The 18737-nt window shown below is 34.2% G+C and overlaps 2 protein-coding genes across 6 annotated transcripts in view; one reads left to right on the top strand and one right to left on the bottom strand.

Annotated features, from left to right (window-relative positions):
- The window catches only part of TFG (trafficking from ER to golgi regulator), a gene marked incomplete at both ends in the record, with an annotated part of 36687 nt that extends 20294 nt beyond the window's left edge, over positions 1-16393 (top strand). For 2 of the 5 annotated variants that reach the window (XM_080695801.1, XM_080695798.1), the window contains 3 exons: positions 2579-2719; positions 12571-12660; positions 16011-16393. In XM_080695801.1, coding sequence (XP_080551927.1) covers positions 2579-2719; positions 12571-12660; positions 16011-16393 — 614 coding nt within the window. Of the gene's footprint in view, positions 1-2578; positions 2720-12570; positions 12661-15215; positions 15251-16010 lie in introns of those variants that run through there. The other 3 variants (XM_080695797.1, XM_080695799.1, XM_080695800.1) reach the window with 3 other exon arrangements.
- A 1799-nt stretch (positions 16394-18192) lies between these two features.
- ABI3BP (ABI family member 3 binding protein) overlaps positions 18193-18737 on the bottom strand; it is a gene marked incomplete at both ends in the record, with an annotated part of 263992 nt that continues 263447 nt past the window's right edge. The window contains one exon of the mRNA XM_080696503.1: positions 18193-18308. Within this exon, the coding sequence (XP_080552629.1) occupies positions 18193-18308 (116 nt within the window). The remainder of the gene's footprint in view (positions 18309-18737) is intronic.

The raw sequence follows: 18737 nt of genomic DNA on the forward strand, positions 1-18737 counted from the left end.
TAGTACACTGTACTGTAATTTTTAAATTTTTTTTCTTTTTGGCATCATTTCTTCATCTTTTTCTTCTGCTGTTTTGCTTTTTTTTTTTTTTTTTTTTCTTTTTGAGATTCTAATTACCCATCCATTGGAGAGCCTGTATTGTCTCATGGGTCTCTGAGATTCTTTTTTTTTTTTCCAGTCCTTTAGATAAGATGGATGCTGTTGACTCTTCAGGGTTACTGATTCTTCATTTTCTAATATGCTTTTGAATCTTTCTAGTGAATTTTTTATTTTATTTGTGCTTTCACCTCTACAATTGCCATTTGGTTGTTTTTATAGTTTTTATACAGATTCCTTTTTTATTTTACGTCCACTAAAACAGTATTTTCCTTTAAATTTCTAAATTTCTAGCTGCGTATCCAACTGTGAAGTTACTAACACTCTGTTTTTCTGCCATTGGAGATATGGGTTAACCTTTTCTGGTTTCTGCAACCAGATTTATTTTTTAGTTGTTTTAAAATAATTGCTCTTTCTGTTTTGTTGAGTTTTCATTGTTACATGTGGGAGGGTTTACCTGACCAGTTTTCTTTGCCATTATCTGTAGTTGGGAATGTAGTGTGTAGTCTATTGATTTTGTTTTTCTCTGAGGCTTTAATGGGATTATTCATTGGAGATAATTTGTGAAATTTTTTAAGACAAATATTTATACATGATGCTTGTTCTTGGCAAGAGAAGATACCAAATCATATTTCTGAAAAACTACATTTTTTAGAGTAACTGAAATATGAATTAATGTTTCATCTACTTAAGATTTTAAGAAATACCATGTGGAGGAATAAATAGTTGTATAACAAGTCAGGCTTGGCAATTTTGATTTGAATATAGTATATGCCACACCAGAATAACATGATTATTCTAATAATCAGTTTTCTAATGGCTTTGTATGTTGAATTATAGTAAGAGGAACTACACATAGACAACAGCCAGAACATTTTTGTAGTTTTTTAGGTGTGATATGGTTAAAACATTGGCTGCCACAGTGAATATGGAAATGAGAAGGGGAGGATAGAGAAGGGAGGGTTAAAGTATTCTAAGAAGATGAGCAACATTAGTAAGTTACATGCAAGTGAGGAAAAAGGAATCAAAGTAATACATATCTTTAGGATAATTATGTAGGAGAAATGTATGTATTTACTGTATGTAAGTGTAATGAAAAGGGTGATAGACAAATGGAGTCATCATCTGTTTTTTCTGCATTCCCACTGCTATGCCCTAGTTTAGGTTCTCATTAGAACTGAACTGTTAGTTGCTAGCTATGTACCTAATACAGGGTAAAGATCCGAGAGTACACAAATGAAGAAGATAGAAGTTTAGCCATAATTAGCCTGCTAATAACAATAAGTGCTTATATGAAACTTTCTAAATGATAATCACTTCTATAAGCTTTTGCTTATAGAAGCATTTGCTTTATAATCACTTTATAATCACTTTTATAAGCATTTTCTCTAAGCCCTCATTAATTCATAGTCTTTATAGTAACCTTATGAAGTAGGAATTAATGTGTCTTTTATGCAGATGAAGAAACCCCTAAGCATAGGAAGAGATTAAGTAACCTGCCCAGGGTTACACAGCTAGCATTGGCAGCACTGGCATTCAAACCTAAATAACTTGGCTCCAAAACCTGTGCTTTTAAATAATCTTCTGTGTTGCTAAAACAAAAAGAAAAGTAGATGTATCTAGCTGCCTTTGGACCATCCTTTTTGAATGTCCATTCACTTGTAATGTTCATTATTCTGGAGGAATTTGAGTGGCAACATGTATAAGAGAGCTAGGCCTTAAGAAACAGACAAAAAGAACCAAGGATCAGGGGTATGACCAGTAGAGCTCAGTCTAAGAGAATGGGAGCTGTTCAGAAATGCAAAGTAGAAGTTCGTATGGATCATAATAGAAGCAAACTATGTAAAAATTCAAGAGTGGTCTGAAGTATATATGAGTCCAAAAGGCTCATGAGAAATCTGAAAATATAACTTGGATTTAAAGAATATCATAGTTAAATAGATGGAACACAATGGAAAGAATAAAGATAAGTGAACTAGTAGTAAAAATTATTATATATATATGTGTGTGTGTATATATATAGAGAGAGACAGAGGAGGGGGAGAAAATAAGGAATAGGTCAGTTTAGCTGAGGGAGGGGCATGCAAAAAGAGAAATTATGAGAAATTCTTGGATCCTTTTATACCAAACTAGGGTGTTGAGCTTAATTTATGAGCTGTAGAGACCTGTAAATGAGGTGATACTTTTAGTTGATCAACAAAATAGATTGCATGAAGCAGGGATATTGGTACTGCAGAGGGATAAAGACTCAGGACTATTGCATAACACATGTTACATGGAATGATTTCCAGTTGTAACTTTGGGCTCTTATGAGACTGAACCAAAGAAAAAAAGTGTATTGGTTTAATGTAAAAGGTTGAATATGTGGCTATATACTTGTTTAATGGTACTTTCTAGTTTCTTTTAATTGAACCTATTAATTGAGCATACTAGAGAAAGTCCTTGGATAGGGCACTAAACTGACTTTTCATGACCATTTTAGGGCCACCTAGTGCCCCTGCAGAAGACCGTTCAGGAACACCTGACAGCATTGCTTCCTCCTCTTCAGCAGCACACCCACCAGGAGTTCAGCCGCAACAGCCTGCATATACAGGAGCTCAGACACAAGCAGGTCAGATTGAAGGTAAAATAGAGTTTAGAGCACATATACGGGAGGGTACAGGTAAAGAAATGATTATTGAGGTATTGTTGGTAATGTTAAACTGCTTAGATATGCACCCATACAATGAATGCAGCTGTGGATATTTTTAATTTACTGGCATGGCATGATTTGATGTTAAAAAAAAAAAGTAGAATGGTAGCTGGGTGTGGTGGTGCACACTTGTAATCCCAGCCCTTGGGAAGCTGAGACAGGCCTCAGCTACTTAGTGAGGCTCTCAGCAACTTAGTGAGACCCTGTTTACAAATAAAGTACAAAATAGGTCTGGGACTCTAGGGTAGAGGTAGAAAAGCCCCTGGATTTCACCCCTAGTACCACACACACACACACACACACACACACACACACACACACACAAGAATGATATATCAGGTATTCTTCAGTTATTGAAAAGAAAACCTAGAGGATATTTTTAACCTATTTATGTTAATTTAAATGCAGAGCGAAAGATCAGCAAGAATTCATACCACTAATTAGTTGTGTCCCTTGAGGAGGAGAATGAATTGGGAAGGGTGACTTCACATTTTATGCCTTTATATTTTTGTATAGATAGCAATATGACTTTAGTGAATAATAATAGTAATATACTTTAAGTGATACTTTCCTTCTTTAAATAATGTATCTTGAATTATTTAGATTCTGAATTTTGATATTCTCTCATTGATCATAAACTATGAAAATTGGACTGAGCCGGTGCTTTCAAAGAATATATTTGATTCTGATTGAAATATAACTTGTAAGCTTGGTATTTAAATAATAAAAGAACCACACGCAGTGGTACACACCTGTACTCCCAGTACTAGGGAGACTGAGATAGGAGGATCCAGGCCAGCATGTGCTAACTTAGCAAGATTCTGTTTCAAAATAAATAGCAATCAACAAGATTGAGGCAGCAATATGAGCCTAACATCAAACAAAAGCCCAAATGGTTTCCCAAGTGAATTGTATAGAACCTTTATAGAAGCCGGGCGTGGTTGCACACACTTGTAATCTCAGCATGTGGGAGGCTGAGACAGGAGGATCATGGTTCATGGACAGCCTCAGCTACTTAGTGAGGCCCTTTGCAACTCAGTGAGACCCTGTTTCAAAATAAAGAATAAAAAATAGGGCTGAGGGTGTAGCTTGGAGGTAGAATACCCCCTGGGTTCCATTCCTAGTACTGAAAAAAAAAAAAAAACCTTTATAGAAGGGCTAATCCCATTACTCCTCAATCTATTCCATGAAATAGAAAGAAATAGGACTTTTCCAAATATAATCTATGAAGCCAACACCACATTAATACCAAAACCAAATGAAGACAGCTCAAGAAAACTATAGGCCAATATCATTATTGATCTTAGACATAAAACTGCTAAATAAAATACTAGCAATGTGCATTGAAAGCTACTTCAAGAAAATCATACACCATGACTAAGTCGGGTTCATCTCAGGGATGCAAATATGGTTCATATATGAAAACTAGGCCATGTATTTCACCACATAAACAGAACAAAAGACAAAAATCACATGATCATTTTAATAGGCACTGAAAAAGCATTCAATGAAATCCAACACACATTCATGCTAAATATACTGCATAGAACTGGAATAAAAGAAACATACCTCAAAATCATAAAGGCAATATACAATAGGCCCATAGCCAACCTTAAATGGGGAAAAACTGCGAGAGTCTCCCTTAAATAAGACAAGGATGTCCATTGTCAGCAATATAGTACTTGAGACTCTAGCCAGAACAGTAAGGCAAGAGAATTAAATCAAAGGAGTATAAATAGGAAAAGAAGAACTAAAACTATCCTTATTTGCAGATGACATGATACTATATTTAGAAGACCCAACAAGCCCAACTAAAAGGCTTATAGAACTAATCAATAAATTGAGCAGTGTCTGGATACAAAAATCAATCTTAAAAAATCAGAAGTTTTCCTGTATGTGAACATTAAATCCACTGAAAAAGAAATCCAGAAAACATTCTACTCATGATATTCCATCAAAAAAAAAAAAAAAACCCCTTAGGAATAAACATAACTAAACAGGTTAAAGACCTATGCAAAGAAAATTATTAAAACATTGAAAAAAGAAATCAAAGAAGACCATAGGAGATGGAAAGATCTTCCATGTTCATGGATAGGAAGAATAAATATTATTAAAATGGCCATTCTTTCAAAAGTGATCTACAGATTGAATGCAGTTCCCATTAAATTACCAATGTGTGTCCTCACAGACATAGAAAAATCAGTCCTTAAATTCATTTGGAACAACAACACAAAGATGTCCATCAACAGATGAATCAATTACAAAACTTTGGGAAATATACACAATGGGATTTTACTCAGCCATAAAGAAAAACACAATTACATTATTTACAGGGACATGGATGGAACTGGAGAACATTATGCTAAGTGAGATTAGTCAGTCACCAAAAAAAAAAAAAATCGGATGCCCTCCCTAATATACGAAAGCTAGGGAGAAAATGGGTCTGTGTGTGTGTATACTATAGGATATAAATATATATATACTCATATATATTATATTTATATCCTATAGTACCAGTAGGAGATGCTATAGATGAGCAAATAAGGCGACCTGAGGAAATTAGAGGGAAATTGTCTAATGCACATGATGTACATTCACAAACATATCAGTCAATCACTAGACCAAACATGAGGAGGAGAGAAGGGGAGGGAATTGGGGTGGACTAAATGAATGATGTGTTTGTAAGCTTCTACCATCTTGTATCATAGTAAGATGTTTGACTGCAGTGCACCAACAAAAATAAAATAGGGTTAGGGTTGTAGGGTTCAGTCCTCATCCCCCCCCCTTCAAAAGCAATCATTGCTGTGGTTAAAAGAAATTGAGGAACCCTAAGTTCATGACAGTTGACACCAAGGTGCCTCACTGAAAAATCTGCAACTCTGCAGAATAAGGCCAAATACTTACTGATCTCGACATTGCCATGCTGATACTATATTATTTCTATGAATTGTCCATGCATGTTAAGACCTTTACAACCATACATTACACTAAAACATTGAACACCAGATGGTGCTCTAACTATTTGTATAAAAGTATATATGATATATTTGTATAAAAGTATATATGATATATTTTTTAATACTTTTATTGCTGCATTGTAATTGTATATATCATAGTGAGATACAAAGTGATACACATGTGCATGCACATTTCACTTGATGTGCTACCTGTATCCTTCCATTCCCTCCCTCCCCATACATTTGGTGATACTGGGTAGTGATACCTTCATATATGGGTATAACATTATTTGAACAACTCCTTCAATCCTCCTTTTGTAATTTTCAAGTTCCAGAAGCAAGTTATTCTGCACCAGAGGCAAGTGATTGAGGTTATCATTGAATAAATTTGAGGCATTAGGGATTAGCAAGTTTCATTTTGTTGATGAGAGAGTGGTTTAGGGAGAATTTCTCATTTCTTAATCTTTTTCTCAACTGATTTGAGTATGTCTTCCTCTGCACCAAAATACAACTGACAAAACTAAAACAAACTAGAAGTGAAGCAGAGACAGGCTAAAATATGGGAGATAAAAACAGAATTGGGGTGTGATGAGAGCATAACGGCTGTATCAGGTGAACTGGAACCCATCTTTTTTTTCCTTCTCTTTTATTTATGTCGGAGAGGAGGAGTACTGGGGGTTGAACCCAGAGGTATTCTAGCTCTAAGCTACACTCCCACTCCTAATTATATTTTTTTAATTTTGAAAAAAGGAACTTGCTAAGTTAAGAAGTACCTTATGAGGTTGTTGAGACTGACCATGAACTTGTGATCCTCATGTCTCAGCCTCCCACGTACTGGGATTATAGGCATGTACCACCATGCCTGGCTAGCTCGTTTATTATTTTAAAAATCAGATTAACCTAAATGAATGCATTTGATTACTTTAGAAGACCATTAGTTACATGCCTTGCTGCAACTGTTACTTTTAGCTTATGCTTAAATATACAGCATAAGCAGCCAGGTATGGTAGTGCACGCTTATAATCCCAGGATTTGGGAGGCTGAGGCAGGAGGATCACGGTTCGAGGACAGCCTCATCTCAGCAACTCAGTGAGACCCTGTTTCAAAACAAAGAATAAAAAATAGGGCTGGAGGTGTAGCTTGAAGGTAGAATGCCCCTGGGTTCCATCCCGTATACCGCCCCCCCAAAAAAGATTCAAATATACAGCATAAAATTTATATAGTTATTAATATGAGATATCAGTTTAAAGATTAATTATTGGTCTAATTCTGTATCAAAGCTGTCTAAAAGATTTATAAAAGTCACATAATTCAATAACTTTATTTAGCCCAATATATCTAGACATGTAATCACTAATTTAAGAGGTTTTTTTTTCCCTATTTATTGGAAATCTCAGATTTGATAGTAATTTGAAACATTTCAAAACAACATAAAGCATATTACATTTCAGGTGCTCAGTAGCCAAGTGAGGCTAGTGGTTATTGTGTTGCATAGCATAGCTTTATAGTAGATTCACAGACTTACTGTCGTTTTTCAGGAAAAAGAATTTTCAGTGCTTCCTTGGACATTTTTAATACTTTCTCTAATTGTATTCAAGTTAACTCCTTACCCCTCCCTAGGATTGCTTGTCTCTTTCATAGGGTTGGTATCCCTGACCTTTTGGCAATGATTTATATATGATAAATCAACTGCCATTTATTGAGTACTTTTTATGTATAATGAGACCCTGATATTACCATTTACTTAGATCATTATTATATTCAGTTACTGGTTATAATTTGAGCAAAATTATCAATATAGACTATATTACTTATAATTGATTAACATAATCTCATAACTTGTTATAAGATAAAACTAAGAATTTTGACATTAAATACTGAATTATTTCATTAAAAAGGATCATGTGCTTGTGATTTTAATATTATGAACTTTTCTCCCAAAGATTGTAATAGTCTTAATATGCTATTCAATTAAAAGGTTTAACAATCTGGGTGTGGTGGTACACACTTGTAATCCCAGGACATAGAGGCTGATATAGGAGGACTAGAAGTTTGCGGCAACTTAGTTTCAAAATAAAAAATAAAATAGGGCTGAGGGTATAGCTCAGAGATAGAATGTCCTGTGTTCAGTCCCTAGTACCACACACAAAAAAAGGGCTTACCAAAATAATACTCACATATCACTTAGTGATGGTTCCATACAGTTTCGTTCTTGTGCTAACTTTTTACATCATGTTTGCAAGTTAAGATGGCTGTGACATCACTTTGTAATAAAATGATGTGAAACCACTGTTATTTATACAGTAGGTTGTTGACTGCTGTGGCATTATGCAGCACATGACCATCTTGAGTATTGTTTTATAAACCAAAATGGGCAGTGTTAACCTACTTCAGATAAAACTAGTGCCTCTTATACTGGAAGACTAAGTGTACTTTGGTAGTTGGGAAAAAAAATGATAACACTAAAAACCATCAGAGACTAGGAGGAGGGACGGATACACTAAAACAAAAAAAATGAAAAGATTTAATTTCAGTTTGTAAAGTTATTTGCCACTGTAATGAAAACTTAAATAGACTCTCTTAAATAGCTTTTCATTATATGAAGTTTAGTATATATACATAGAATAAGTGTTTTTTTGTTGTTATTGTTTTTTCAGCACTGGGGATTGAACCCTGGGGCATTATATTATACTTCTAGGCTACACCCCCCAGCACTGTATTTTATCCTTTATTTTGAAACTGGTCTCATTAAGTTGTAGAGGGCCTTGCTAAGCAGCTGAGGTTGGCCAAGAACCTGTGATCCTCCTCTTTCAGCTTCCCAAGTACTGGGATTACAAGCCTGCAACACCATGCCTGGCTCCTTACATAGAATAATTGACTTTTAATGTACCTATTACATGGCTTCCAACACTTACCAATATTTTGACATACATTTGTGTTTTTTACATCCTTTTTTTAAAAGTAGCTACTATACCATAACCAAAGTCAAAACTATCCATATTAATTAGCTATTACTGTGTAACTAGTACTCCCAAAGTGCTTAAAATAGTATCTATAATATGCTTAGCTCCTGTACTTTCTGATGGACTTGGGGAAGTAGCTTTGGGTAGTTTTGGCTCATGGTCTTATGAGGTTGCGGTCAAGATGACTGCTAGGGCTGTCCATCTGAAACTCCATAGCAGGAGGATTCAATTCCTCCTCATTGTGTGGACCTGTCTGTAGCGCTGCATGTCATGCATGCCCTCATGACATGGCACCTTCCAGCAGAATGAGGATGAAGAGAAAAAGGTAGTAGATGGCTGTCTCTTGTGACCTGTTCTCAGCAATGTCACTGTCATTTCTACATTACTCTTGTTGTACAGATTAGCCCTGTTCAGTGAGGGAAGGACTCCACAAGGGAGTGTCTCTTGCTTTCTAATTTCTAAAAATGTAAATAATACCAAATCACTGTCTTACGCTATGCATGTATAGAAGTCATTGGGGGTGATCACTGGAGACTGGTTCCTGAGAGTCTCAGCTTTACTCATGATTTCTTTCTGTTCTCCTTTCCTTTTAGATAATATTTGCTTAATTCTGTTATGATTCCTTTTGAAAATCTATAAACAATGTCTGCAACTTGCTTTTTTCACTTAATATATCCTGTAGCTCTTTCAGGCATATAAAATTCTAAAATTCTTCCCCCCTTTTTTGGTTATTTTTTACTGTTAAGCATAACCTTCTGATTAAGTTCAGAATACAATAATAGGGAGTCCCATTTGGACTTGCATGAAGTAGGTTTACGATAAATAAAGGAAGGCTAATAAAGGATAAATAAAGGAGAGAGTTATAAACCTCTTAAGTTTGTAACCCTAAGAGTGATATTTTTCAAAATGGATTTGCAGCAATTTAGGGAACCATACCCCCCATTAAAAAGAAAAATTTATACTCTGTATATTTGTGTGTGTGTATACTTGTGGTACTGGGGAACCCAGAGACATTCTACTTCCAAGTTATACCCCTAACCACATTTTTATTTTTATTCTGAAACAGGGTCTTGCTAAACCTAGTAGTGATAAGAATCTCACTACTTGATAAAGCTGTCCTTGAACCTGCGATCCTCCTGTCTCAGCCTCCCAAGTACTTTGGATTATGGGCATGTGCCATCTCACCTGACTCTACCCTGTACATTTTTATTGAGTATAAAAATTTTGCCTTTTGAATGTGAATATTTTAGTCATTGATGAAAACAGTTTACTACCTGGAACTGTATATGCAAAACTTTGTAAACTGAGGATTTGGAGTTATGCCTGGATTCCAGTGATGATTTTTAGCTTTTGATGGTACTCTTAGCTATTAACCTCAAGTCAATTATTAATCTTCTGGTAACTGAAATAAGGATTACTAAGGAAATTCTATTTTTATTTTATTTATTGCTTGTTCTTTGCCAATTGCATTGTGGGGTTAATCATCCTAATTCCTAAGAGTCAAACATCACCATCATATTCTATAACTGTTTCTTCCTCTTGATTTTTTTCTGTACCTACTTACCTTTTAATTTTAGATCCTGATTACTTCTGAAATTTAGTTATTATGAAAAACAATCCATGATTAAAGTGGTATTTAAATTTGGATAACATCTATATTCTTTTTTGTGCTGTCAATGAGTCTAATCTATTAAGATGGCATTTCAGGCTAGGTGTGGTCTGCACGCTTGTAATCCCAGTACTTAGGATATTATTGAGACAGGAGGATATCAGATTTGCAGCCAGCCTCAGCTACTTAGGCTCTCAGCAACTTAGTGAGATCCTGTTTCAAAAATAAAGAATAAAAAAATAAGGCTGGGGGTGTAGTTTGGAGGTAGAAAATACTCCTATGAATTATACTAGCTGCCTGCAGCACCATTGAGAAACACTGGTGATACATTTACTTTTTTTTCTAGAACTTGTCTAACTTTCTGCCATAAATACTGAATTTACCCATAGTCTTTTTATTAGCAACAATTTGACTATTTTACAAAGACTAAGCCATATATGATCAAAGATTTAAATACTAGCTACATTTTAAAATGCAAGTTTTATTGCTACCCTAGGTATTATATCTAATTGAAGCTATTAAATAACTATAAAGAAGTAGTGATTTAAATAAAACACATAACCATAGTCCTTTCTTGTTTGAAAAATAAGAGGTTATAGCATCTTAGGGGTTTCTCTAGAAGAGTTGTGGTCTTCTGACCCACATAGGATTCTATGTCTAAGAATGCATCCCCAGTGTTAAAGAGAACAGCTGTTACGAAGCAATGCAATGAAGAACAATTTAAGCTCTATCAGATTCCATGTAATGGGCTAGAATATTCAGATATTGGATAGTCATAGAAAATCAAACTGTCGACCAATTCCAAAGATGTCTTTGAGTTCTAGAATGAAAGGTGGTATTTAATTTCTTGCTGCCAAAGGGTTTATTCATTTGGTAACAGAGGTCCAGACCTTTAGAGAATAAATGTAGTACTTTGGTCTGACACCAGTTAGAATGGCAATCATCAAGAAGTCAAAAAGCAATAAATGTTGGCAAGGATGTGGGGAAATATGAACTCTTCTAGACAGTTGGTGGGATTGCAAATTAGTTCAGCTGCTATAGAGATTCCTCAGAAAACTGGAAATGGATCTACAATATGATCCAGCTATACCACTCTGGGTATCTTTCTAAAGGAGTTGACATCAGAGAACTACAGTAATATATGCATATTCATGTTCATAGCAACACCATTCACAGTAGTTAAATTATGGAACCAATCTAGGTGTCCATCAACACATGAATAGATTACAAATTAAAGGATATTGCCAGGCATGGTGGCGCACGCTTGTAATCCCCGCGCTTGGGAGGCTGAGACAGGATTATCGCGCAAGTTCGAAGTCAACCGCCCTGGCGTAAGAGATCCTGTTACCAAACACAAAGTGTAAAATAGGTCTGGGTAGCCTGGAGGTAGAAGGGCTTTCAGGAACCCCAGTACCACCAAAAAGAAAAAAGAAAGATATCACACAATGAAATTCTACTCAGCAATAAAGAAGAAGAAAATTATGTCATTTGCAAAAAAAGGAAGGACCTGCAAGAACATTATGTTAAGTGAGATTAGCCACGCACAGAAAGTGAAAGGTCATGTTTTCTTTAATATGTGGAAACTAAGGAGTAATTGGGGTATCAGAGGGACTTCAGATAATGGAGGAAACTTCAGTGGAGTGGTCTAAAGAAAGGGCAAGGGGAAGAGTGAGGAACAGTGAAGGAATTATTACCATCAGCTTTGTGTATATATGTAAAAATATCAATGTCAATCTCAGTACTCTGTATAGGGAGGGAGCAGAGGAGGAAGCAGTGTGCATGTGTGATACTCTCAACATGATTTACAATATGATGTGAGACTATAATGCACCAATAAAATCATATTAAAATATAGTACTTTGGGAAAGATTAAGGAGGTATTAATGTTATTGTTTCTTCTCTCAGACTTTTATTTATTGGTTTTTCAGAACAATCAGATAAGCAGTACTTATCTGATGGCATTTGGGTTTGGAAACTTGTTTTTTTCTTTGGAGTTTATGAAGTGGTAGCCACTAGTGTTATATCACATAATGTCTGTTGTCAGACTGCAGAGTTCTCTGCAGTTTATTTATAGCAGAGTACTCACATTTTATGAATTGTTTTATTCATAGCCATTTAAAAAAGGGGAACAGACACTATATATTGTTACTCAATGTGTTCATCTATTTGGATGGGGAGAGAAAGTAGTGTGCTTTAAAATATTTCTCCTTGCCAAATTAAACCTGCCTCTTTTCTTTGCATTTCCTTTTTTAGGTCAGGTGTACCAGCAGTATCCACAACAAGCCAGCTATGGTGCACAACAGCCTCAGGCTCCACCCCAGCAGTATGGTATTCAGTATTCAGGTGAGCAGGTGCTAAAAGGGAGTTGGCTCATGGTTTTGGGTCTGTTTCTAGACATTAAATTCTAAGTGCTTCCTCTTAAGTACTTGATTTGTAATGTCTTTATATAGTATGAAGTATTTATTAGGGGAAATAATTGTTTTTGAATTTGTACATAAATGTTTACTTTCAAACCAACATTTCAGTTTCCCAGTGGGGCAAATAAGACTTATACTAATGATTCTGCAACTAACTCATAGTAGAAAAATTTTAATACAATGTTATTTCTTACAAACGTGATTGGTTTACCTCTTAGATGACTTACAACTGGAAAAAATACAAGATTTTCCCCCATTTATATGTGACACATAATTCCAGTTATATTCTTATTACCCACAGAAATATTAACCATTTCCTTGTACATAGAAAAGTGATTTTACTAAATAACATCTAAATAAAGTCACTTGGATGTTTATCTTACAAGTATGTAGGGATACTAAAAAAATCATAAAATAAAGTTATTTTAAATGTAGTTCAGACAACTCAGAACATTAAGTTTAGTTGTTTTTAAATAGACATCTTGGGTGTTTTGATTTTGTTTTACTATGTACTGAAGATTATCCGTATTTTTTATTTTGGGGACCTCACACATGCTAGGCAAGAATGATTATCTGTATTTAAATATGATAACTCTTTAATTTAGCTTTGGTTATAATTCAGGCAATTTTTACATTTATGTCAGAGAGTTGTATCCAGCTCTTATTTTATAACCAAAGGTTTAAGTATCAAAATTTCTACTATAATTAATAATTTATGTAAGTTGAATCTTACCTAAATTCGGTTTTTTGGTGTTTTATATTACCAATTAGAATGGGTTAGAAAACTGTTGCCTATTTTTGTGAATAAAGTTTCATTAGGATCCCATTCATTTCTGTGTTGTCTGTTGCTCCTTTTGGCACTATAATGGTTGAGTAATTAGAACACAAACAATGTGGTCCACAAAGCCCAAAATGTTTACTATCCGGCCCTTTACATGAAAAAAAAAAAAAAAAAAAGGTCTTTACTCTGTAAAGATATTTCTTGATTTCTGACCTACACCATAATATTCTACCAGTAATTGAAGTTTGACATATTCTAACACATATTGGAATTTTATTTGTATTATATTTGCTATAAAGTGATTTCATCTGTGTCTACTAGTTTTAATTGTATGAAAAGAGATGGAATGAACTTAAGCTTAGATTATAATATTAGAAAGATTATTTTTAGTCTGTAGTCTTTTAAGTTAAATAAAGTTAAAAATCATATGATTTATAGAAATGGGATAATAGAATATAAAGCTAAAGTGAACCAATCATCATTTAATCTAGGGGATTCCAGCCCTCACTGCGCTTCACAATCACCTCAGAAGCTTCTTGGTGCCTGGGCTCCATTCCTACAGATACTGATTTTTGGGGTTATGAGACTCAGGGTTTGGTGTTATTAGGTCATATGTAACCAGGATTGGGCACCACTGATGCTGTCTCAGTTGTTCATTTTACAAATGAAAGAAGTAGGATTCATAGAGGTTACAACTTAGACATGTACCCCATTCCATGGGTTTATTGGCTTAGAACCCAATTTTCTTGACTTGGCAGTTAAGTTTTTTTTTTTTTCCCCTCTATTCTAGATGTGGAGGGCGGTGACAGGATTTTTCTGAAGGACTAGATAGTAAATATTTAAGGCTTTGTGGACCATGTGTTACATTTCTTATTGATTTAAAACAATTTTCATTTCATTTCTAATAAAAGTTTGTGATATTCTTCACTAAAATTTACTCCTTTATATTTTGGGGGAGAGGGGTGGGTATTGGGAGCCTAATCATTTAACATTGCCACATTATGATCAAAGTCTCCTAATGAAATGGCATCTTCAGTCCTTATGGTTAGTACTTCTCCTGATCTACAATTAAGGATGTGATTGTGCTTCCTGGCTCAAAAAAAGCTTAGATTTCATTAGCCAGGATGAAATGGTCTTTTGGGTTTTCTTTTTCTTTTTTTTTCTTTCTTGGTCTTAAATAAAATAAACATTTCAGCATAAAGCTGAATGTGTTTTCCTTAAAAACCTGGAAATTAAGTTCAAAAATTTTATGTAGAGGATAGGAGAAACTTTGACATTTAATATTTGATCATGAATTTTAGTTCAATATTTAGATGCTACCATGGTATTATGCTTTATGTATTTGACTTATTAATAATTTTCATTAGGGTCTTCACTTATCTTTGTATTTCTGATCCTAGTAGTGCTATTAACTTGAATTTGAGAGTTCTAGAAATAGTCAACTACATACTTTGCTTGGAGACTTAAGTGGTGGTAATACTGGACTATCTTTGACACTCTTGGTTTGCCAGTTGCCTTCTGAACTTTTCCAGTTTTGTTCATGGACTATGTCATAAAGGTCTCTTTCATGAGTAAATTTTGAACCCAGGTTCAAGGTGAGTTCAGAATATACTCAAATTCATTCAATCCTTTTTTTAAAAACTTCAGGGTTGTACATATTTTAATAATTTTCTTATGTATCTGGTGTTTAATGCTGACAGGATTCCAGTCAATGGAGAGGTTTCATTGCAAGTAGCTGCAGGTGTGTTTCATGGTAGAGATAAAAGTTTTCAGTGAAGGGGACATCCTAGTAAATAATAAATATAGATATTGATTTTTGTGGGGCAACATGGTGTATTTTTTGTGTGTTATGCTTTACTGCCAAGTCAGAATTTTGAGTTGCAAAAGCATCAGATACCAAATCTAAAAGAAATGAAAGATTTTAAGGATTGTGGAAATAGCACTTAGTGCTTATGTGTTATTTTTAAATGGTTTAGATATTATACTGTGTATAAACTTTAAGATATCTCATTAGTGTAATAAGGTATTTGTAGTATTGTTTCACTTAAAAATATATTCATTCTCTGCAGTGTATTTTTATCTGGTACTGTTCAATAGCCCTCCCCAAAACCTTGTTAATGACTATTTAGCATTTATGTTTTTGTTAAAATAATTTTTCCTTAATTTATCACATTTGAGAACCTTGTCTGTACTTGGAATTATACTAGAATAGTGATTTGCTCACAAATTACATAATCTCAAATCAGTTATAATGAAAAAATACAGTGATTTCAATTTAAGATTAGAAGATTTTAAAACTTATCTAGAAAAATGCCTCTTTAATAACTGTTTAGTCTTAAAATGTTTTGTAATAAAATCTACCACTCATTACATGAATATTTGTGAAGAGATTTATTAAATTTTTAATCATTTTTGATCCATAACAGTAAGACTGATTTTTCTGAAAACTTTCATGAAGAGAGAAATAAAATGTATATGTTGGCTTGCCTTTTCAGCTAGTTATACTCAGCAGACTGGACCCCAACAACCTCAGCAGTTCCAGGGATACAGCCAACAACCAACTTCACAGGCACCGGCTCCTGCCTTTTCTGGTCAGCCTCAACAGTTGCCTGCTCAACCTCCACAGCAGTACCAGCCAAGCAATTATCCTCCACAAACTTATACTACCCAAACGTCTCAGCCTGCTAATTATACTGTGGTCCCTGCCTCTCAACCTGGAATGGCTCCAAGCCAGCCTGGGGCTTACCAACCAAGACCAGGTTTTACTTCACCTCCTGGAAGTACCATGACCCCTCCTCCAAGTGGGCCTAACCCTTATGCACGTAACCGTCCTCCCTTTGGTCAGGGCTATACCCAACCTGGACCTGGTTATCGATAAGGAGGCTCAGCTACACTGAGGAATATAGCTGTTAGCTAACTGCTTCCCAAAAGACTCCAATACTATATTATTTTAATTTGTATTGAAGTTCAGAAATTTAAAAAGCAGAGCATTTTTTATGATATCATTGTTGCTATCAATTGAAAGTATAATTTGCTGGAACATTAAAAAAGACCAAAATGAAAGTTTTCTTTCCCTGCTTAAAAATGTAGCAGCTTTCTAGTTTTTTTGGAACACTACTACTCTTACATGTGTGTAAAGTGATTAGCTTTCTAGTTTCTTTGTCCAGAGGATATTAAAATGCTAGGCTGAGGTTTAGCCATTTTACATGGCTTTTTACTATTAACATGATGTACTAAAGTAGAGCACTTTGAAAGAATGACTAGACATTATGTATAAAATGTAACGTTGATAGATTAATAAAGGTGATTGAATCAATTAGTGGTCTTATAATTTAATTTAGTCATTAACATTATATTTGCACGAAAAGTCATTTTTCAGAAATCCTTATTGGTGTTTGGTCTTAAAATGAAATATAAACATTTTACCTTGCAGATTTCCATTCAGATAAATACAGTGCCATTTGTTTTTTGTCCTGACTTTAAAAGAAATGCATTTAACAATCATTGGTTTGAAACAAAAATAGACTTCAGAGGAAGAAAGACTAACTTAGGCTCTACACACAATAAAAGATGTAAGGAGAGTTTAGTAGATCTTTGTGATTTTTCTTTATGGTGATAAAAGTATGTTTTTGAGACCTTCTGATGAACTGTTCAGAAATAAACTCAGTCTTAAAAAAAACTACATCTCTTTATTGAAGAATTTATAATTGTTTGAACAATACAGAATGTAACATGATAAAACTGAAGCATGTAGAAAAGTAAGCATAAGACAAGGTCCTTTCAGAATGAGAGTAATGGTGCAGCATTCTCATCCCCAGCTTGAAGGAAAGCAATGCATTTTAATGAAAATGAGTCAAAAACACTGTGATACATTCATTCATAGAGTTCCTAGGATAAATATATAGCAGATATCCTGTAAAATGGTAGGGATCTCATCATGCATTATCTTTTCATGTTCAAACTTCACATATAGGCCTCCCATACAGTTTGATTAAAATCATAAAAATAAGACAGTTGTTTAAAGGAGACAAAGTGTGTATGTTAGATTCTCAACTCCCATTTTTAGTTGAAATTTACTGACTCAAATTTTTCAATAATTTGCAGATATATTATGTAAATGTCTATTAGCAGAAATTTATAAACTCAGAAAATATGTTCAGCGGTTACTAAAAAATTAAATAAACATGAATATTAGGACCTTTTTCCTCCAGATATATATGATGTAGATAATTTGATCCAATAAGTTAAACTTAAGTAGAAATTTATGAAATTAACTCACCAATAGAAAGCATACACATTAATAAAAGGAATTTTTTAAAAAGTATAATTTTTGATGCTAATTTTGTTATAAAAGTATCTCAAAACATCATTACAACAATGTGATAAATAATATACAAATGATCTCTTAAAATACCACAAATAGGGAGCCAGCTTCCCTAAAAATGTTATTCTGTTAATGTCAATATCTTGCTTTCTTAGAACAACTTTGTAAATTCTGATAAATACTCTCAGCAATCTTTTCTAATAAACATCTAATATGCTATTAGATTGCAGACTTTCATACATAGTAAACAAAATAGCTTTAAATGAATGTGACAAATACCATAGTGTTTCCAATGATTCTTTTTTTTTTTTGACATAATGAACCAGCAGTACTTTGGAGCATAATTGTAGCATCTACCATTTTCCAGGAATTGTAGTCCCACATTCATACCATTGGACATAAGTGATTTGGGTATGACCACCTATTTCTCCAAACTGGACAGGTTCTTGACGAACAGCTCTGAAATAGCCTAAAGAAGGAAAACAGCTTGGTTTTAATAATTGTTATATATTTCTACCTTCAATAGACTGAAGTTGGTCATTGAATGGCTGAATATTACTCTTGGTGAAGCAAAATAATTTTGAAAATAACAAAGGTCCTTGTATTTTTCCTGAGGTATAACGGCTACCTAAAACCATAGGACTCGAAAAATTGTTGACATTTGCCTTAGACTAGGATAGGATCGTTGGTAGTGTCTAAGAGCATTCACAGATCTTACTAAGTCATGTTTTACATGGTACTTTTAATGAACTGTGTGACTGAAAAGTCTAACCAAATAGCAAGGTATTTAAAGAACCTGTTAGTGCTTCCTAACTAATTTGGACAGTTAATTTACCCCCCCCCCCTTTTTTTTTGCACTGCTTAAATATGGATTAATTTTCAGTCTTTTTCAAATCTC

This window comes from Muscardinus avellanarius (genome assembly GCF_963383645.1).
Source record: "Muscardinus avellanarius genome assembly, chromosome: 5".
NCBI lineage: Eukaryota > Metazoa > Chordata > Mammalia > Rodentia > Gliridae > Muscardinus > Muscardinus avellanarius.